Here is a 23531-nt window from a genome sequence, read left to right as displayed (position 1 = left end):
CTATCCATTATGTCAAAATAAATAAGGTCTTAAAGTTGGAATAATGTATGCATTAAAAGTGTGCAAAAATCAGATAAATATTCTGATTCTTAGGTCCTAAATGTTCAAATGGGTCTTGAAAATAGAAGGTCTTGAACTAAGGATGCAATGATGAAAATAATACTAACAATTAGCAATTAAATGATCACATCTCCCCTCAGACTAAAAATGTAGACAAGAGCTAGTAGCTGACATCTCACTTCAACATTTTACAGCTGCTCTAAAGCAAAGACTTTAGACATTTGAATGCATGCATGCATTTTATTTTCCCAGGATTTCAAAGTCCACATCCAGGCTGCTGCTCAGTCATTATAAATGAGTAATTCAAGTAGGGCATGACTGCTTCTTGTATTAACTTGATAAAGATGTTTCACTCAAAGTGCATCAACAGTTTTGTTAAGTCATCCCTTTCACAGGCTTATACTTATTCTGTGTTATGTTACCAGTGAAGAAAAAGAAGTATTATTGGCTTCAAATTATTATAAAAGTCTTTACACTAAATATTAGTGTTATGAAGATTATTATATTTTTATTACACTTGTTTTAAAAACTCCAAATACAAATATACCTGAATTATTTCCTGTTTTTTAATTAAAAACAATTTTATCAACTGATTACAACCTGCACTAAACTTCTATTTCATTAGTGTAGACATGCAACTGCTTAAGGGACTGATATGTGCACTTTAAAATACACACATCTGTTTTCAGAAAACTCCATTATAGTGAAAATTACCTCATATCTGTTGAGGTTTCCAAACGTTGGTTTAAACACACTTTAATAACAAATCTATTATCAAACATGTACAAACCAACTATTTTGCAATAATTTTAATGTCTGAAAAATATTAATCTAGGGCTTGGGCTAGAATATCTTTCAAGTATTACAAAGACGTATTGAACATCTTCCATTTTCTTGTATGAATTTTTCAGGTCACAACCTAGATAGAAGATTTTCTCAATACTGAATTCTTCTTTCTTTTATCACAAGCAGGGACATTATAAAAGAGCTCAAAATTAGAGGGAGAATTCATAGTCTCCCTTCGTTAATTTATTTCCATTGACTAGTTAACCGAACATGAACATAGTTACACTAAATATGAAAAATATACTGTATATATAATTTATTCAAAGCCTAGTAAGGAAGAGATGCCCAGTTTATTTAAAAGATGATTAATTATATCTGACTGATTATCCTCTATGCCATGGACAAAGAGAAAACAGAAAAGAATACTATTCCAGAGGTGATGATCCATCACATGCGCTCCATAACCCTGCTCAATAATGTTGAACCAAACACTATTTAAAGCTTCATTAGATTCAATCATATCTTATTTTTCCAATGAGAATTGTTTCTGTTTATAAAATGTCCATTATTTTCTCCTTTTTGGGGGGGGGGGGGAAATCCCTGTGATAGCCAGTTCTATTATTATACTTCATATTGCACTTAAGCAATGTTTTTTATGGTTTAAGTAGTTTTATTCCAGAAATAAAACAAGCATAGGCACTTCTGAACACAGAGCGAGATGGGAAGAGGCAGTCAGCTTCTGATTTATTCACATTATTATTCTGATAGCTAACATTAATTTTCAGATTATACTTTATTTTCATGTATGGTTTGTATCATATTATTAAAACATGGTCTTTTTTTTCCTCAGGCATGACAGTTAGTTATCAACATTGAAATTTAAAAGATGTGGTTGAAACTCTGATTGGTCTGACTCCTTTCATGCTCACCTTCCCACAGGCAGTGTGCTTTACTTCCATGATTTCTGGACATGAGGCAGCATAATCAAAGCTACTTCTCCAGCTTGGCACTGATCCCAGGCAAATAGCCCAAGAAGCTGTACAGTGACAGATGATGTACATGGGGTAAAAGTGCAAGAGTTGGCAGATGCAGGCAGACTCTTAACTGTGCCAACTCTGAGCTGATATGCTTGTTCAGGACTCCCTATCCCTTCACTCCTCATTGTCAGGGCACTCATTCCTGCATGCATAACCATGCAACATTCTCATTAAGTTCAGATAGTACAACTCCAAAATGATTTGCTGTTCTGCTTACAAAGCATCAATTTTCTAAATCTCTTGGGGAAAATCACAACTGGTTGGGTTTTTTTTTCAGATCCACCTATCTTGAAAGTACATCAGCAATTAGGAAAACACTTAGGAAAACCAGATTTTGCATTAATTTGCCGTGCTGTAAGTGGAGCTCAGTATCAACAATTAGCAGCAGAAGTGTTTGAATGGGAACTCAGGACTCAGGTCACCAGTGAATTACTTTGCTCCAGCAAATGTTCCTGTCTTAACTGAACCGGCTGCAAGATTAGGGCAACACCTAGAATCTTCCCTTTCAGAAAAACAAATTGTTTTTTCCTCTTCAAAATGTCTTTTCCGCTATGAAAGAGTGTAAATCAGATTAAAATTAAGAATTAAAAATATTTAATTAAACTATATATCCACTATCAGCCTAGCACTGCATTTTTCAAATAGATTTAGTACTCCATGTGATACTCAGAATGTCAGGATACCTCAAGTATACAATACTGATGTTTGAAATTGCTATACTTAGAAATCTGTTCTGTAGAGATACTCAACAATAAATGCTCACACTATATAAGTGGGCTAATTTTAACTATTAAACAGAACTGAAAAGTTACACGGTGCACTGTTTTCCTCATATCAATTTTAAGTGTATCTGCCACCTTACACAATAAGTGCATACATGAGTACCTTGCTTAGGTCTATTTCAGTGCACAGGTACAAGGAAAATGAAATCAGCTCATACAGCATAGAAGCTAATAAATGGTCTAAAGGTCAAAAGTGAATATGGTTTGCAGATTTTTGATAAAGAGATTGATTTTGAGAATCTTCACAGCACACGAAGAAAATGAAACTAATTTAAATGTTTCCAAAGTTGGACACCTTAAAGATAATTTGTTCAAAATAATTTTCAGCTTGGTCAGCTATAGGAATATGTTTTAGCTTGGGGCTCATCACTGGGATTATCTAGTTGAATTAAAAAATAATCAAAATACTGCTAAGATTCTAACCTCCTTTGTCTAACCCTGGCTCCGAACTGTTGCTTTCTACATTACCTAATCAGTCAACTGGTAATGCCACAACTTTATTTTGTGACCACAAATGGCTATTTGTAACATCCTGGAAAGGAACTTCTGTGGGAACTTCAGGACACTAATGTTTGCATAGCAGGGGACAATGTGGTTGAATATTCACTCTGTGTATTTAAGACTGCGTCCTAAACCATAAATGAGACTGTTAGTAAATTCGTGTGTATTATAAACAGAACAGTGGAATCTTGGGAGTGACCTGTAGCTTCTTTTAACCTACTACAGAGTTGACCCATGAAAATGACTAAGAAAAAAATTTTAGATTTAGAAAAAAAATATATATTTAGATCATAATTTCTGCATTAAAAATAATGGAGCTACTTCATTTAATGCTGTTTTTCATTCTCTTTAGTAAGATGTTATTTAATCACTTGTTATTAAAAGTTGAAAAACAAAAATTGACCTGGTCAAAATGCATTTATATTTTATGATCAAATGTCTACTGATTTTCAGCGATATCTATTTAGAATTTCATTAAAAAATAATAGTCATGTTATATGAATCATTTACATCACCAAAGCAGTAGAGAGCGCAATATAATTCAATTATAAAACCTGGAAACAGTTTAAACACCATTTGAAAGCAAACAGTTACAGTCCCTTATGCCCATGTCTGGGAAGCATCCAAATGGAAGTTAAAGATCCCATGACATTTTTTCAAAATGAGTAGGAGCTATCCCAACATGTTGGGCAACATATATTTTCTCAATTAAAAACAGATTTCAATGTCCAAAGCTATGTGACAGCAATTGCTGAGAGCCTATGTCTGTCACATTTCCAAAACTCTCTGCACCATCAGTATCTAGTCACCTTGCTGAACAATGCTTTTCCAGATGCCACAAGTTGAAAAGGTGAATGCATTTTCATAAATATATGAAGCACAGATACATTACCCTATACTGTTATGGAAACAGAAGTTGTCATTTGAACCCATTTTTTTTTTTTTATACTAGAAGTGTTAAATACGACTTTAGTGGCCATATGAAACGATTTGATACCATCAGGTTGTAAAGTGAACAGAAATCCTGTGGAACACACATGCATAAAAAATAAAGGTAGCAGAAATAATCTCGTATCTGCTATTCCCTAACTTTTACACATTTAATGAGAGAAGTTTTTTAAAGAAAAAAAAATGCTTTTTTAACAACTCTTTTGGTTTTTTAGCTACTTTTACAGAATTTTCTAGGTTATATGCTGTTTAAGGAGAAGGTGGGGAGATGTCCTTTATGCTCTTTAAGGCCTGCATACCCCATATTACCACTTGAGCTCAAATCTTCGGTTGCTAATACTGAAGCACAAATTCCTATTCCAGGAACTACTAGATCAACTACATTATCTATAGACAGAATGCTGTTATCCTGAGCTAAAAGAGAAGAGAAAGTCAAGCAATGAGTTTCTAAAGAAAAAGGTATAAATCCAGAGGAGAAACAGGCTTTCCAATTCCCTCGCTCAACAGATTTCCTAGTGCAACGTCTCAGGCTCCTGCTATTTGGAGTTGAGTCCCCATCTTCGTTGTCCAAGTTTTGTTCTTATTTTGCCGTATTACCAAACTCTTAAGTCACACTTTTAAGAAAAGGAAATTGGAAAAAGGCAAAAGCACTTCTTTAGCTAAAGATATTACTGTGTTGACTTCCATAGCACAGCTGAACAGTACATCTCAAACCAGAACTTACTGCCACTTGCCAGAGTTACGCAACCCACTGGAAATAATGTTAATCTAGTTAGCATAGTATAGTATGTCCCTCCCTGATGCTACTCCCATGGACATGAAATTTATAATTGGAGCCAGTAGAGTAACAGACTGCGCTTGAGGACAAAGTTTACTTCCCTCTCTGAAAAAGTAATAAGCATTGGATCTTTGTAAGACAGTAGATACAGAGGTGATTCAGGTTAGAATAATATCTGATGCTTAACCTGGCTGTAGTGCATGACATACTGAGCTGTGAGGGTAATGGGGGAGGATGGAGCACACATAAGCTGGTAAATGTACAAAGTTAAATGCATTTAAAAAGAGGCTTTTACTTTCTCAGATTGCTAAATGCAAGTTAGTTAATACCTCTGTTACCAACTTGCTCTTCCCCACACCATCCTCCCATCCTGAACTGCTTGGTAGTTCTACCACCTGCTGCCCCCACTTGAACTTCCGGTAAAATTAAAAGATGTCAGACATTTTGTTTCCTACAATTTCAAAATTGTAAGAGAGAGAAAAAGGGAGGAAGAAATTGCAATACCACAAAATACTTCTTCCCACAAGTTCTGTAACTCGGAAAACTTCTAAATTTAGCTTCGCAGTTCAGGCAGTTGAACTGCTATTTTTAATCCAATTTTGAAAAATACAGGACATTACTAGAAAAATTATTCTAAAAATGTATACTTATCTGAATTTAAATTCACCCTCCTCCACACCATAAGACTACATAAATACTGTGTTTTCAGTAACTTATACTATAAGCATTCCTATTTTTCCAAGGTAAAATATGAGAATAAGCCAGATTTTTAAAGCAATTAAGAGGATATAAATGTTGTGCGCTGCAAGAGCACGGTTCTCAAAAGAGCAGAGTCCTGGCAACTATCATAATCCTTTTGAAATTGTGCATATTAAGATTAAAGATCACTTTGTTCCTCTATTCCCACAACTAGTTGGTATGGTAAAAAGATCAGTCCCCTAGTTTTATATGTAACATCTTTAACATTTGCTCTCCTTTCTGTGCATGTGATTAAATGTAACATTTTGAAATCCCAAAGTTCTGAGAAAAACATAAATCCTTGTCCACAGCTGCTGTTTGACTCTGGAAACACATGCATTTTCTTTTCAAGCATCTACCATCAAAAAATCCCAAAGGACTTGAACTGGAGAACACCTGCATCTCTTCATTTAGTTCCAATAACAGAGTCTAAACTTCAAAATTACAAAAATAGATGCTATGTTCAGCTGCAGTTACATTCTGCCCCTAATTCCCGTGAACAAAAATGCTAAGAGCATGAAATCATTCAGGCAAGCTCTGTCATCGAGAGGATAAGATTTTTTGCACCAGAAGCCCAGTGGGAACTTGATAGAAAACTGGCAACAATTACAGATAAAGTACATAGTGAAGTCCTCAGGGATAGAAAAGGAAATGTAATAAGATAGATGGGTATAATTTTTACACATTTATGCCCAAACAACAAATGTGAATTGTCTTTAATTACTCCTATATATTAAGCATTTTTACTCATTCATTGTGCCAAATCTTTCCAAAATACTTCAAATTAGTTTATTAATTATCTTTTACAAGTTTGGGGTTTTTTTCTTTACTAGCACAAGCACTCATTTAAATTAGAACTGAGAACTTAGAAAAAATTGTTGTTCCAGCTTTAAAATCCAGACTTTGCAGTATCCCCAGTCTAAGCAGTCAAAATTAAATAACAAAATATGTCAATGACAGGCTTTTTTAACTGCAAGAAAGGGGGAGTTGGGGGCATATATAGGTGCGTATGCATAAAAACAAACATATGTAAAATCTCTCACCTCCTTTCAAATAAGTTCTAACAGATAAAAATCAGCTGCTTTATCATATAAAAAAATAATGTTGCTGCTGGTACAACATTTATGGCGCTTTTTTTATGTTTGAAGATATGATTTCTTCAGACGTAAAAATATTTTCACTGCACACATTTTTTTTTCCTTTGTGGGACAGGGAGAGAGAATGGAGTGACCTTCTCTAAACATACAAAATATTGATAGCGGAGAAAACAAAACAAAAATCTTTTGAAGTTTAAGAAAAATATCACTTGAATGAAAAATACCAGCTTTTACAAGGTTGAATATTTGCTCTTCAGGCAGCTTTCACAAACTAGAGAAGCCTTCTCACTCTTACTTTGCTCCACTGGGTGTATCAATTTACCACACATGAGCATGACATTAATACAGGTACTTTTGTTTACTCCATTTTTTCAGTGCTGCATTACTGAATATTTAAGCTGATCTCAAAGAAAACGTTATTAATTGTATTTTTTATTTTAGTTCCTCTTGATTTATATGTAATAAAGCTCTCCATACACCAGCTGTGCACGCAGTCCCAATTATGCAATATGGCAAACCAAATAGAGCCTAATCAGCTCACCTCATCTATTCAACAGCTGCTCATAATTAAATACTAACACCAGCATTCATTTTGAAATCTCCCTATTTCTCTCAAAGGCCAGGTGAAACAAACAAGGTCTGCAGCTTGCTATGAGGGTTAATAAAGGCAGGGTTATTTCAGAGAAGCAGTAAGAAGACCTTCCCAAGCCCTGTGGTAATGGAATAATCTCCTCTCTTGTATTTATTTTATATGCTGCAGTTTAGAAAAAGACTGGGGACCACATCCACTGATTTTTACAACTATGCACAGAGATACCTAGGGCAGTTTTTCATACGAGTATCCAAAATTAAAAGCACCAGCATGCAAACTTGTATTTAAGGACTAAACAAAATGATATTTATAGTCTTTGTCCCTAAAAACTTCCTCTGTCATAGGTGGATTGGTTTTCCACTGTGCTTGTGACACTGAGCTCCAAACAGTAAAACACACTTGCAACGTAATCATCACTATATGTGCTTGTTATACATAATACTTACTTTGCCTGTATATGCTACACATCATACACTTTAATGCTGCCCTTTTTGGAATGACATTTTATAGAGGTTTTTTGCTTTGTTGGTTATACTCAATGCAGTATAGTACTACTAGAACCATATTTGTTTTTCTCTTACTCTCAGCAGCAACAAGTGAAATAGCAAGAAATAAAATACCAGTGTGAAATGCTTTATCACTCAAATTGCACAACTTCAATCTTTGCAGGGTCACGGCACAGCAAGCAGTAAAAGGAAGCTGCACAACCATCCTGGTCACCTGGGACCATATAATTCAAGTGATACAAGACAGTAGACAGTTGCTGACTTGATAGGGGGGAGGAGGAGAAAAGGTCTCCTACCTGTGTTCCAGGTAAATACATCTTGATTTATTCAAGAACCTCGTGTTATTCGCACAACCTCCTCCTTGGCATTTTATATCCAAAAACCTGCTTTCATTTTAGTCTAAGCTGTTTTACATTCAACTTCACAGATGCATAATGAATTAATTAGTTACTCATCCTTCACTAATTTTTATATAAGCAAAAAATTTTTAGAAGTCACTTGCATGGGCATTGTATTGTATTCCAAGATTCTTCCAGAGTACCCAGAAATTCCCCTGCAACTGCTTCTCTTGATTTTATACACAAAAAAAGGAGGTGGCTAACTTGCAGCTCTTTAGCTTTGCACAACTCCAATGCACCCCCTGCCCCGCTGCACAGTGTACGCAGTAGCTCCTCTGACACTGAATCTGCAAAGTTTTCTGAATCCTTGTGTACAGGGAGAAGTAAACTGACTTCATTCGACAATTTATATCTAATCCCACCAAGTTAGAACTGCTGCCCCCCTTAGCTCTTTTAAGAAATCATGTGTGTATTTGGAGAGCATCAGCTATACAGATATTTCTGTATATACTTTATAGAGTTAACAGACTTTGCCAACCATGGCTTTATCTCCAGCAATCTGGTAACACTGAACAATTCTAGATGATTTTTCTCATCTCTCCTGGATAGCTTTTTTCATTCTTTCTACAAGCAGGTTGCACTACTCTCTTCACTCGACTCTGTAGTCCAAATTCCTATTCCAGAACATCATCTCTAACATTATTAGGATAAATTGCTCAAACAGCACAACTTCAGTACTGCACAATCATCTCCAGTAGTACAGCTTTAAACAACCCTTTTATTCCCCTGATACATAAATTGAATTTGCTATCAAATTATCCAGTATAGCTTAATTCCCAGAAGAGACTGCAACTGACAGCAAAAGCATTTTTATGCTCTCAAATCACTTCATGTTTTCTCTCCATGTAGTTTTCATAGTCGTAATGAAATGATAGCCATATCTCCTGTATTAAATTGCCTCGATTCCTTCAGCAAGTATGTGAAAGCAAAGACTTTAATTAACTCCCTCATCCTTTGTATAGAACCTGAGATAATTTGAACATTAATGTTTCCTAGTTTAATTTATATTTAAAAAAAACCAAAATCATTCGCAGTACGCTATTCTTAATGTCTACTGGGACCAAAGCTTTAACACATCAGTCAGCTTTTCCCTCTCATCTGTCATCAGTCACAAGTGCCACCTTACAGATTGAGAAGAGAGTCTGAGCATGCAGGTTTCTGACTACCACTGAGTACACAAAATCAATCAGTCAACCTCAGCTTGTGCAAAACATTTGACACTGTCCTGCACAGCATCCTTGTCTCTAAATTGGAGACACATGGATTTGACGGATGGGCCACTTGGTGGAAAAGGAATTGGCTGGATGCTCACACTCAAAGAGTTGCAGTCAATGGCTCGATGTCCAAGTGGAGATCAGTGACGAGTGGCGTTCCTCAGAGGTTGGTGTGGAGACTGGTGCTGTTTAACATCTTTGTTGGCAATATGGACAGTGGGATTGAGTGCACCCTCAGCAAGTTTGCCAATGACACCAAGCTGTGTGGTGCAGTCGACATGCTGTAGTGAGGGGATGCCATCCAGAGGGACCTTGACAGGCTTGAGGTGGGCCCGTGCAAATCTCAAAATTCAACAAGGCCAAGTGCAAGGTCCTGCACATGGGTCAGGGCAATCCCAAGCACAAATACAGGCTGGGCAGCGAGTGGATTGAGAGCAGCTCTGAGGAGAAGGACCTGGGGGGATGTTGGTTGACGAGAAGCTCAACATGACCCAGTAATGTGTATTGCAGCCCGGAAAGCAACCGTATCCTAAGGTGCATCTAAAGAACCGGGACCAGCAGGTCAAGATAGGTGATTCTCCCCCTCTACTCTGCTCTCGTGAGACCCCACCTGGAGTACTGCATCCAGTTCTGGGGTCCCCATCATAAGGGCATGGACCTGTTGGAGCGAGTCCAGAGGAGAGCCACGAAGACGATCAGGGGACTGGGGCACCTCCCTTACGAGGACAGGCTGAGAGAGTTCGGGTTGTTCAGCCTGGAGAAGAGAAGGCTTTGGAGAGACCTTATAGCCAGTACTTAAAGGGGGCTACAGGAAAGATGGGGAGGGACTCTTTATCAGGGAGTGTAGGGATGGGAGGAGGGATCACCGTTTTAAACTGAAAGAGGGTAGATTTAGATTAGATATAAGGAAGAAGTTCTTCACTGTAAGGGTAGTGAGGGCCTGGAACAGGTTGCCCAGAGAAGCTGTGGCTGCCCCCTCCCTGGCAGTGTTCAAGGCCAGGTTGGACGGGGCTTTGAGCAACTTGGTCTAGTGGAAAGTGTCCCTGCCCATGGCAGGGGGGTGGAACTAGATGATCTTTAAGGTCCCTTCCAACCCAAACCATTCCATGGTTCAGTAAAACTTCCTGAGGCACTGGGCAGGTGTGTGTTTGTGAAATGTCCAGTAAATTTTCAATTCTAAAATCTTAGCATCTGAAACGTATCTCCATTCCCCTACAAAACAAGTAGCACAGACCCTTGTCTATTACAAACCAATTTTCTGCCTCTCAAAGCCCCTGCAAATGAGTTTGGCCAGCGCTTCATCTGTCAGTGCCTTAATTCTTGTAGGCATCTCCTGTCACAACCTATCAAGTACTCTCTACTATCTAATTGGACTATCCGCAATACTGATGAGCTAAAATGTATATGATCACTGTGACCTGTAACAAAAGCAATAATACTATAGTACAGGTAATTAATTAATAATCTAAGACAAAATTATATCAATATTATATTAATAGTCTAAGACAAAAATCAGAAAATTAAACTGAAAAGATCCTTTAAAAAGACAGAAAATGCAATAATAATAGTAATATTATTGTTGCACAATAATATTTATTATTGTGAACATTTAAAAGCTACTTGAGACAACAGGTGCAACAGATTTTCACTTTTTTTGAAAAACGAATCTGAATAATTCAGAGACTGTTGAATCATTAATTGCTTTTCACAATGTTTTAGGGGCAGAAACTTCAGATAATTGTTATAAAAACACTGCCATAAACATCTCCAACATGATGCTCTCCAAGAAACATATGAGTACAGTTATTGAAAAAATTAACCTAACAACTGCTGGAGTGCACAGTGCTTACAAATATTTACTTTGCGTAAGAATCAAATGCTGCTTACATATGGACATAAAAATTACAAAGATGGTAATAAATTCACTGTTACTTTTCAGACTAATGACTTTCAACAACCATTGCACATTGAAAAAAATAGAGAAGAACTTTCCAGTTTATTTTTGTGTTTCATAATATTGGGGTCAGCTATTTCTTTTGCTTTCCTTAAACTTGATGCTTTTTGGGTTTGTTTTTTTCCCCATATTTGATTCTACTCTTAGCACTGCAACAGGATAAACTTTAAAAAAAAATACGAAAGCATGGTTTTTAAAATGCACCACACTGACAGCAAAACCTAGATCCATGTGTATTTCACAAACGAGATTATAGTTATTTTAAACTAGATATATTTCAAAATTGTCAGTGTTGCTTAAAACAGACCAGTGTTTTTTTTAAAGCCCACAGAAACCATAAGAATGTTAGTTAAGAGTATTTATGCCCACAAAGTCAACAACACCCTTAAATTTATCCAAGCAACTCTTTGAAAATATTGTTTCTCATTTAAATCCACCACAACACCAAGTCTGATGACATCAAATGTGTGCTCTGTAGCATTTTAAAAATAACCTTTTATTATTAACAAATTTTATTATAAATTCTTAATTTAATTACAAATTATGCTGCGAATTTAGATGAACCATTTTGAATTCAGTAGGTCAACTTCTTATACGAAGCTCAACCCAATAGATAAAGGGAAGAAAGAATAAAACTTTTTCAACATGGATTCTGCCCCCAAAACATTTTACAAAATATTCTGTATAAAAAAATCTAAAAGACAACTGGAGTTACTGAAGCATTTCTTATTGAAGAAGACATACATCAAAATGCTGCTTTTAGTTCTTGTGTCTCATAGCGAGCTAAGGTAAAGTTATAATGTGCGCAGTATGTGAAAAAGATACTTTGGCATTTGGCACGCTTTACATCAAGCCCCTCTTTTGAAAATTATATTGGATAGGAAAAATTAATGCGATACCAACTTAACAAGAGTTTTGCACTTACCAGAATTATGGCAGTAGTCCATATACTGTGGAATTTGGACTGTAAAGGCTACCAAATCTGGAGCAAAGAGGGATTCTGGCTTTCTACTCTCATTGAGCCATTTACTGCTGTGTAAGTCTCTGGTGTCAGAAGGGCCTTGAATTAAAGGAATCAGCTTCTCTTTTCCACCATCACCTAAGATAAAGATTAGGCTCCTTACAGCTTTTACTGTAACAAGATAAATTTTCAACACATAAACATTCACTAGTCCAGAGAGAACAGCTATTAACATTGTAAGTACAGAATTAAAAGAGGAAATAGAAAAAGCGATCTCATATAAACTATTAAACAACTTCTTTAATGTTATCTTGTAAATGTCTTTACATCCAAGAGGATTTCAAAAAAGTAATCAATTCTCTTTAAAATAGTAATTTCCATCCCAGCTTTACAAAACAGTATCTTTAAAAATCACCATGAACTCAACTTAGTTCTACACACAATTTAGAACTGCATTTTTAATGTTCTTGACATTAGCTGCCTTTATCTATGAAGGGATCATAGACATTGATTGGAAAAGTTCCTGCATGCTCTTCAAGAAAAATTCTGTTATGGAAATTTAAAAACTGTTTATCACAGAGCCCTCAAAAACTTCACACACAAAATACATACCTGTAGCATTAGCGGAAAATGAGACAATAAACAATAAACAGCAGAATAAATCAAAATCATGCTACAAATAAAATAAAATGCAAATATTCTGTGTAATATGAAAATTCAGAGTTAATCCAGTTTCTTTACTGCCTTTAGAGGAATATTTGTCTCAGCAGAAAAAAACCCACCATCTTTATTTTTTTTATTCAGTGAAAAATTGACTATACTCGGGCCAGACTGGATCATCCTGGCACACTTAACAATAATAATAAAAAAACCCAAAACAGAATACAAAAAAACCTTCTCTGATTCATAGGAACAATGAGTAAATTCTTGTTTCAGTAACTCTCCTTGTAAAAAGCAAGGCCAATTCTCCTATACAGGCAATAAAGTTTTACATGGTCCAGCTGCACATACCTGGGGCTTTGGCACAAATTTTTATTGATCCCACGGTCCCAGAGGCACATTTGACCAATGATGTGCCGCAGTACTTCAATTCAACATTCTGGATTGAACCCTCAAGAGTTGGCAGGGGATTCTTAGATTTCACACCTAATAAAAGAAAACTGCAAATGTACTAGCCTGTAGAATTTAAATATTTTTATATTCCTTCACCAAGACATTTAAACTTAATTATACTTTAATTATCTACCTTAGATGTTCTTATAGCATTTCTGTTGTGATTCACAGTTTTTAAATGGAAGTGAGAGAGTGCTGTATATGGGCATTTTAATACAAACAGCTATGCATAAAATATATATAGATACTGTGAGGAAAACACAGAAAGCCACTTAGAAATTGGAATAATAAATATGCATATATACACACACATACACTTTTGTTTTCACTTTGTAAGTGCCACCTCAGCTACTGTCTTTCATGTTTTTATTATGACCCTTTCAGGATCTTAAAATGACTAAGTGTTTTCAGCTTACATTTAGACAACAACATTTTACTCAGTAGCATTAAATCCATTCAGCTGAACGGCACAGAACGCCAATGGCACACTTGCCATTTTTCAACGGAAACTGGAGTTCAAACCTTGCCTTGGATCACAAGTGGAAATAAGTTTTGGTGGTCTTTCCTCAGACCCTATTTGTGCACACCAGAAAACTATTGCACAGTTGGAAGAAATTGGTGCTACTGGCAGTCACTTCTGAAGAGCTGCCTAGAACCACAGCGGCAGCAGCAGCAGGGGATCTTGCAAGTCAGGACAGAGATACATTGGCAGAGCTTGAGGGCAGCCCCCAAAACAGCCCCAGAGCATGGGTGGTGGAAGCCAGCTCTCCTATTCTGTATAGCACTGCCTATCAAAAAAATACATAAATTTACTTGCAATTTAGAAATAAACAGTTTCAACACCTGTAAGAAGTATGAAAGGAAAAACCAACAGAAGTTACCATTTTTTATGTTTTTATTTCCCCCCCTCATGCAAAAGTGACTTGGAATTTGTCAGTTAAAATTGGCAAGCAGCTTGTTAATTATGCAAACATTAGTATAATTATGGAACTGTTTCCCTGCATATGTAATATAGAATTTGTTCCAAACCCCATAATTACGCAAGGAAAGTATTATAGAATATCAGGCAAAAAAAAAAAATTAAAAGCATTTTGATATGTGTTTCAAGATAGTTACACACATTAAAGAAACTTACTATAGTCTCTACAGAATGAAGTCATTAGTTTTTTGCACAATCTCGCAAAGACTTAACCCAAAGAAGGGAACAGAAGATTTAGGATTAAACCTGATAACTGTGCTTAGTTCACTGTGGCTATTCGAGTTCCTAAACATTGAAGTATATTTGGTAGTGCATATAAAATCATTTGATAAGCACAATTCCTGACACATATTTAAGTTTTGTTCTGGTAAGAACTTAAATAATTTTTGAATAAAAAGCATTTTCCACAGGAGGAAGAGAAAAGCAGCATACGAAGGAACTCATGGCATTTAGTAAACCAGGCTGCCATGTAAAAGTAGGTTCCATGTTCTATGCGTACTTTCTTATCAAAATTTACCCTGTCTTTTGTGTTAAAGCTATGCCCAGCCTTCTCCTAATCTGTGATTCAGGAACGCTTCAGGCTCAAAGAATCCTATTTGTGTGCCTGCCACTACAACACCCTGTTGGTTCTCAGTCTGAAAGATCAGCTACCAACTTTAGCCTCGTCAATACACCCTCATTTCCCATCTTGCCCAGGGTAAGCCTCTTTTAAAGCTGAAAATCCCCTTTGATCTAAGGTGTGGTATCAGACACAACGCATGAATTTGTCAACAGCAGATAGGGTATCTGTAGGCATGGCCGAGTCTTGGCTTTGCCTCCTCATACTTCCTATAAACTTGAGCAAATAGAGGCCATTGTGTTAAAAAAAAAAGGAAAAAAAAAAAGAAACAAAAAGAAACAAAAAGTATGCTTTTCCCTGTCTTCTACCTATTCCAAAACAAAGATTATAAAATACTGTTAGTAGCAGCCAAAGCAAAACAAATTTGAGTTCATAATTTGACCCCCATCTTTCAAGTCTTCTCAAAACTGTCAGCTTCTTGCTGTTTCCATTTTTCAGCAACTCTTTTATGCCTCAGAATACAAGGTGTGATGTCCGATACATTTCTCTCACTTGACTATGGAAGATTAAGTGCTTTGAAAACTAAATATTTTCCATCATGGAATCCACTTTCAGATGCATTACCCTGAACAACCTCTCTGCATTGAGACAAAAACTTTCCGTTAGTTACATGCATAACTTGAATTTTGGTTTAGTATCCTATTTGGAAACAAGGAATCAAGTTTCAAATGATCGTGCTCCCTATTTACGTCTGTTCACTCCTATTCCCTCACCAAATAACTTCTGGACTCATTGAATTTCAGCAAGATACGGCAGCATTATCAAAGACAGTTATATTCTACATTCTTCATGAAAATGTGGGTATATTTGTCCTGTTACGTGACCAGTCAGCATATGCATGACAGTCAGCAAAACAAAGCTCAAACTAGCCAGTGCACTGGTTTTCACCCAGACAGCAGTTAGGGATCACAATGGGAAGCCAGGAAAGCTGAATAGCTTGGCCTTGTAGGAAGCCACAAACCCTCAATACATGATCATACAATTAACAGTTATATTTTAATGCATACAAAGAAGTAACTGATAGTAGTAATAAACTATTTCTTTCTGGAACACCTGCTAGAGAGATAGGATGATCACTTTCTCAGTTGTTTTCAACTATTTTACAAGAAAATAGAAAAGTATTAGGAACATATAGCATAATCATGCCCCTCCTTTTCTACCTTCATTTGACAAATGGCAACATCGTCCTGCTCTCAGTTTTAACACCTGATAACCACAGCACACCACAGTAATCAAGGAGAAATTGCAAGAAAAATTAATTCTGCTCAGGTTTCACAGCTCTGGACTGAGGGATACTCAGAAAACCCATTTATTAAATATTAAAATCCTACACAGAGACTACAATAAGGAATAAGGAACTTAGGATGTCTAACTAGACTTTCATCACAAAAACAAAAAAACACCTGAACCTAAGGAGATTCCCCTTGCCCAGTTACAAGTCTCTTTTTTCAAAGCACAGAACGTTTAGAGACTTTCAGTGAATCATTTATAATGAACAGGTTTAATAGAGGGGAACAGGACATATTCTTCAGTCTCTGAAAATTTTTGGAAATTATGAACAATCCCTTATAAAACTTGTCAAATTGGCAAGCTGCTTTATAGAGAAGAAAGAAGCCTTGTTTTCCACATATGCCTCTGACTATCTGCAGTTTCCATCCCTGTAACTTCCCAAATATTCTCCTTTATCATCTCTTTCATCATGATAATATTATTATAAAATCAAAGTCTCAACAGTTGTACCTACAGCTAACATATTCCTTAGATATGTATTTCGACAAACAAATGTTTAAGTGAGCAAAGACTGGGGCTTCCTTCCCTCCCCTCAATGTTTATAAACTTTTTAGAGGTAGCATCTTCTCAAGGGGTTGATTGAGCAGGAAGATGTTAAAACTCCTAGATAAAAAATGCTCCATGCATCCAAATACTAACTCAAATTTAGCATCGAGACAAACACGGCACAAGATTTTAACTAAGACATTGAACACGAATTCAAAGAGAAACCAGAGAAACCAAATCTACCATTGCCAACAGCAACATTATCCAAATTCAACATCAGCAAATGAAGCACGAGAAAGGTTTATTTCCAAGGTGCAAGACAACAAAGTAGAATTTGTGCTGTACTCACTCTTCTGAAATCACACTTTCAAAAGCAGCACTGTGATTTACTTGACTTTGCTGCTCAGTGTAGTCAAAAATGGAGAACAGAGCAACCATGTTTGTTTTTCAGTACACCTCACATTTTCTTCAGTTAATTTATTATTTTCAACAGGAACACAGTCATCAAAGACTTTATGGAGATAGAGAGATACACATACCTGTCTCCACTAAATATAAACTATGGCCGCTTCTGGACAAAAATGACAATTTTCTAGTCGTGTGATTTTTGTACTGAAAACATCTTGCCCATTGTAGAACTATTAGCAGTAAAAATCAAGTGTTTCCTTCCCAATATGTAAGCATGTTTATACTTGGTGATCAAACATAACCTGTTTTAGTTGAATCAGACTACCACAAAGAGAATACAACACATCACCAAACACCTAAAAAGCTGTTCTTTCCATACTGCAGAACCCCAAAATAGGCTAACTTAAGATCTACTATGCCTTGACAATTTACACCTTGTGCACACTAACTCACTTTAATCTTAACTTCAAACCTAGAGAGCCATTCTGTTCTAGAAACGCACACAGAAGTATCACACCATCGAGGAAGGTTCTCCCACTCTTTAAAGCAGGCATTCACATCCTCCCCCCAGCTTTTCTGGTCATAGCTTTGGTCCTCTCCATGTACATAACTCAACTACACAGCTTGCTCCAAGGTCCTGTATTCAGTGACATTCTATGTGCAAGCAGGACAGAATCAAATACCTAAAGGCAGGTCACAATTGTGTCTTTACAGATCAGCCCAGGATTTCTGCTAACAAGCCTATTGATGTGAACAAGCATTTAAGACCTGTTAAAAAAAGTTACCTAATTAGTGATTTTACCAATCTTTTATCATCTTTTACCAGTCTGTTTGTAATAAGGTGAATTTGCGATGATTAATGGAAAACCAAGAGACAAAATCTAAACTGACCAATAGAAAAGATAGGAAACCAGTAAAAGAGGCATGTCATTGATTCTGAGGACAAGAGTCTGTGTGCCGCCAAATCCCTGAAAAACAATAAGTAATTCTCTAGAAAGATCATAAAAGAGAGAACTGCAAAATATGAAATAGGAAATGAATAAGGCATGACTAAAACTTCTAGAAGCAGCTCCACATGAATTCTCCCCATATTTAGGTTATGGTCTCAGAAAGAAAAATTTCAATATTTAAAGCATTAAGTACCAATAAACTATGGTTTGGCAACATGATATAGTAAAAGACTGTCACATACATGTCAAAATGATTTCAAACTCAGTAAAAAGATCAATCCATGAATAAAAGCAAGGAGTTATTAACTAAATGAAATAACATTTAGGCCTAAGTCTTACTGGAATCAAGAAAAAAATGTCCAATTATTTTCACAGAAACATATATTTAAGTTTTACATGGCTAACACAGAAAAGCTACTAAACAAATTGAAGCATAAGAGAAACCTCATTTCTTTCATGAGAGATACTAATTTGTGTTCAGTCCTTGCTTAAGCAATGACCTGAGTGAGAAATTCTGAAAGTCTGTATTGAACTTGGTTAGAGACATGGCACTTCTGAGGAACCTGAAGTTAAAACCAAACTTAATTCTTTCCTCCTTGCAGTCTGAACATAAGAGAAGCCACAAAGACCAGCTCTAGCTGGCATCTGTCCTACTTCTCATGTTCAAAACATTGAGGGAGCATGAGCTTTCATGTTCTTTGTTGCAGTAAAACAGCAGCAGCATAGGAACTTCAACATCCCTTTCGATCACTGTGCTTCCTTGCACACAAGATCTGAAGAGGAAACACTGGGGTTTTGTGTCAGGTTTTTTCCTTCCTTTTGGTTGGGTTTTTTTTGTTTTGTTTTGGGTTTTCTTTGGTTTTTTGTTCTTTTGCTTTGTGGTTTGCAGGGGGTGTGTGTTTTAAATTGAAAAAACAGAGAAAAAGAGAGATATTTTCTAAAATGTAGACGCCAGGTTATAAATACTTCCTCATTTTTTTCTGTAGTAAAACTAAATCTTTGTGATGAAGTTCCCCAAACATCCTTACTGTGTTCATTATTCCACAGTTTTAATGTCACCATAGTCTGCAGACCACATCTTGCAGCCCCAAGATAAACCCTCACAGGCTACTATTTTTTTTCTTCTTCAAAACAGTAATTCAGACAACTTATTTTAAGGAGGTATCGAGGGATAGGTCTATTCTTTTTTTCCTAACTCAACTTTATTTAGTATTACAATTTCTATTCTGATTATCATAATTATTTATTTTCTTGTAGCTGTGTCAACCAGTTTTCAGTCACATACCACTATTCTAAGAAATTGTTTCATCCCCACCCACTCCCAAGATTTAACAGGGCAATAACAACACGATTATGGTAGATTTGTCTTGCCTCTAAGGTATGGTGAACTGGACAGATTTTCTACTGTCTTGAGCTTCTTGTGCCACCATTCTACAACTAAAAGACACCTGTCCTAAAAAATATCTCTGTTCTCATTTTCTTTTCAACCATGATACTCAAAGGAAAAGTAAATGCATGGAAGGGTGGAAGCAGTTATTGACAGATTGAAATACTCTCTAAAGAAGCTGCTCTCTTCTTGGGCAACAACAACAAAATATTTATCAGTGTAAGTATCTACCATTGTCTTCATCAGAACATAAGCTGCAAAAACCACAAGTATGCACACACACGACACAAAAATTAATCTCCTCACATATTTCCAGTATTTTCACAGACAGATTTCAGGGCCAAGAACACAGTCAGTCATACACTGGTCTTCACCTTGGAGATCAATATTAAAATCCCTGTAACTAAGCACTTCAATCCTTAAACTGCCTGTAAACTAATTAAGACTTCTCCATTTCCTAAACACTGAAACAGAAGTAGCACCATCATTTAGTAATGGAGATTTACATACTGCAAAAAATTTCCCAATGTGCTAAAGGACAACATAATTTCACCCACAGGGAGAGTCACTTAAATCTGACAAATCCATGTTGCTACATTGCTGTTTCAAGACTCCACACAGCGGCCTTCATACAGGTCCCCATCTGCCTTAATCCATAAACTTGATTTTTCTAAAATCCTGCTTAAAATGGAGAGTTAGATAAGGAACCTGTGACTCAAAAACTGAAAACCAATATTGAAGATATCACTGAATATTTGGACTAATATGTTTAAGGGATTCTAGGTCAGAAGCACCTTTGGATAATTCTTTATTGATAATCTATTTTAAGTGATTATCCAGTTAGGTAAAGTAATGCTATGCTTTAATTTTGAATGCTCACAGAAGAACTAAACAGCTGCCACCAAAAAAAAAACTTTTCTGAAAATACAACAGAACTGGGAAATGTTTCAGAACTCCCTTTACCCACTGTACTAAGGCTGGCCTGCAAACATTCACAGACTTACTACCATAACCTATCAAAAGGACAAGGACCATCCTGAAACATTCTCAGTTTAGGGTACAGAAACACAATCCATACATAGTCTGACTGCTGCTCCTTTTGATCTAAATAGCCAACACTTAGAGAAGGAATACTGTCTTCTGTCTTTAAACATATACAGTATTGCAAATAGCTCTAAAACTTTGCTGTGAAAAGTGTAGTTTTGGGCAACTTATTATTATTAAACATTATTGCTAACATTCAGGCTATTTAGGCATCACCAATTATAAACTTACCTAATTAGAGCTATTATTTTAGAGTTGGCAACTTGATACTGGTCAGGACACAGGATTGAAGTGGCTTTAGTGGCACTGTTCATGCTGTTGTAAACAGAAGTTCAAGAAGAAGAAAAGGATTGACTTTCCTCTCTGCACAATTCAACAGCTGCATTTCAGATACCACTGTATCATCTGAGACAAATGGTAGAAGCCCAAGTCAATGCATTAAAATAACATTTGTCTTCCAAGAAAACACAGGAAAAACTAGCAGAATCTGAATCTCTAACTCTCAAAACCCATGTCCTATCAATCCTCATATCTGTACATTGTCAGTAGACAAATGCTAAAAAAGACATGGATGCAAACGCTTCCAGGATACAGATAAATAAGAACTTGAGAAACTTTCATCATAAAGTATTTGAAGCAAGATCCTGAAAAAGACAAAGACAGGTGGATAGACAGAAGAAAGAGCTTACAGTTTCCACCCCTAGTAACACGCCCTTTCTTTGGAAGCACGCACTCACAATTGGTTGCTTCCATCTTAGCCACATAAGCCTTCTATCCCTTTCAAATACAGTAGTTTTGCTGTACCTGGCGCAAGTTTCATAGCTCATGCAAAATGTCAACACATAAAGTATATTAAAACTTTTTTTCTCATTAACATATGCTAATATGATCACAGAAAACCTGAACTGCACTTTCTATCCTGAGTTTCTATTAAGTCTAGTTCAAGTCCAATCCAGTACCACTTCAAATGCCTTACCTCCAAATACACTAAGCATAAGTTACAATACATCTTAGACTCTGAGATAAAGCCTGCATTTTACAACTCTTCTTTTGGTAAAAAGGTGCCTAGCAACTAGAGAAAAAGGACATCTACAGCTTTCTAGGACAGCAAAATACGGGATGAAAGAACAAAGTCTTAAAGGCACCAAAGCTCATCTCTGATCTCACCCACCTTCTATTTCAACTGTGGAGCTCATTTCTCTAAGACACATCTATTTAAATAAGTTATTTGGCAACTGTGAAACTCATAAAGCCTGGTTTCATATGAGTTTGTATTCCTTTGCCCTTAAAAAGCCTCATTCACCAGAGCAGATGCAAACCTTAAAGTGCTATGTAGCATACCTACTATGCAAGAGACAAGAAATGCAGCATCTTGCCTGGACCTACACATGGTTGTGAGCTTCCCAGTAAACACACAGGACATCTGGTCACCTGTTTGCTGTCAAACAGAATATCTAATGACTGAAATATCTCACAAGCTCAATTTGAGATAATTGTATATAGGACACAACAGTTATGGACCAGTAAAAAGGTCAGCAAATTGAAGATTCTAGAGGATGGGCACAGTAATTCTTTAAGAAGTAAAGAAACTGCAAAGGTTTATAAAAATTCAAAAGAAGGGTAGATGTGTTCAGTAACAATATTATCAAAAAATAATAAAGAACTAACATCTGAGGTGTAATCATTAACAGTTTGATTTCATGATTTGCTGGGGATGGTGGGGAAGCAAAATAAAACATCAACATCTTTCACTTGGGAGGTGAAGAAAGCCAGCAGTCACCTGGTTAAAAAATGAGCAACAGAGGTTGCTGCCGGGGACACTGACTGTAAAGGAGTAGGAAATGGCAGGAAGACTGTAATTCAGACAAGGTGGGTAAGTAAAGCATGATACAGATTGCATGGAATAAGATTAAAATACAGTGTATCCATATCATCTTGAACAGTTTCCCCATGATCTTCCTTCTCAGACAGCATATGCTTCTTTAAAGAACACAAAGATCTGAGGCTACCCCTTCACATGTAGTTTTCTACATGCATAGGTGACAAAACTTCACTTTCTTTAAAGATTAGTTTTGTTTCTAATGGGAGTATTACTTTTACTCAATCACAGTTTTCTATATCGCACTGAATTTCTTTATATCACTGTGCTCCTCCCAGCAACTTAAATATACATTGTTTAGGATATAAACTTAAAACCACAATGCTCTAAGTTTAACAAAAATGTTTACATTTTCTTTTAAATGTTCTATGCAACTACTGAGGACTTAAAAAGAAATAGTACATTTAGCGTCTGCAATGGCAGTTTCTTACACCAGGAGGATATTAACCTTTAATCCTTGAAATCATTAAAGAAATGTTTGTAGAAATATTTTTAGCCTCTTTATCTGGTCAAAGTACTGGAAGTTAAGTCGTGTCTGTACAAACCAATCATTTCACCAGCAGTTTTATATTTCTTTAAAGCCTCATATAAAAAGCACCTGCTTAAAGTGAGTAATGGAGTTTTATATTCATTGCACTTAGGAACAGCGTATGTAACCTATTCCGTTTTCCTCCCTTGTGGAATATATTTCAGCTTATATTGCACAGCACATTACCGATGTGTATAAAGACTCTCTGATCAGCAATTTGGACTGCAGACAGCAACCTGCGTGAGTACACTTTTTTTCCCCTCCTTAAATACGGTATCCACTTGATTCACCAACACAAATTAAAACCATCCTTTAAACATGATGATCTCACCTTCACAGTGAATACATGAAGCCCATACATGCTAACACCGTAACAATGTCAGACTACAATCTATGGTATATACCCTGCACAACCAACAAGCAATACACACGCTGGCAGCATTATAAAAAAAGCAGCTTATATATAACCTTCCATGGCCAAAGAATAGAAAATCT

At 36.2% G+C, this 23531-nt stretch overlaps 1 protein-coding gene across 10 annotated transcripts in view; it reads right to left on the bottom strand.

Moving 5' to 3' along the window:
• The window catches only part of VPS13B (vacuolar protein sorting 13 homolog B), a 491200-nt gene that overhangs the window by 317329 nt on the left and 150340 nt on the right, over positions 1–23531 (bottom strand). For all 10 annotated transcript variants that reach the window (XM_074885247.1, XM_074885238.1, XM_074885283.1 and 7 more), the window contains 2 exons: positions 13364–13498; positions 12317–12490 (listed from right to left, as the gene is read on the bottom strand). In XM_074885247.1, the coding sequence (XP_074741348.1) occupies positions 12317–12490; positions 13364–13498 (309 nt within the window). The remainder of the gene's footprint in view (positions 1–12316; positions 12491–13363; positions 13499–23531) is intronic.

Source organism: Strix uralensis, chromosome 1 (genome assembly GCF_047716275.1).
Source record: "Strix uralensis isolate ZFMK-TIS-50842 chromosome 1, bStrUra1, whole genome shotgun sequence".
Lineage (NCBI taxonomy): Eukaryota > Metazoa > Chordata > Aves > Strigiformes > Strigidae > Strix > Strix uralensis.
Note: the sequence above shows the minus strand (reverse complement) of the source record. Positions and strands in the feature narration are given on the sequence as shown.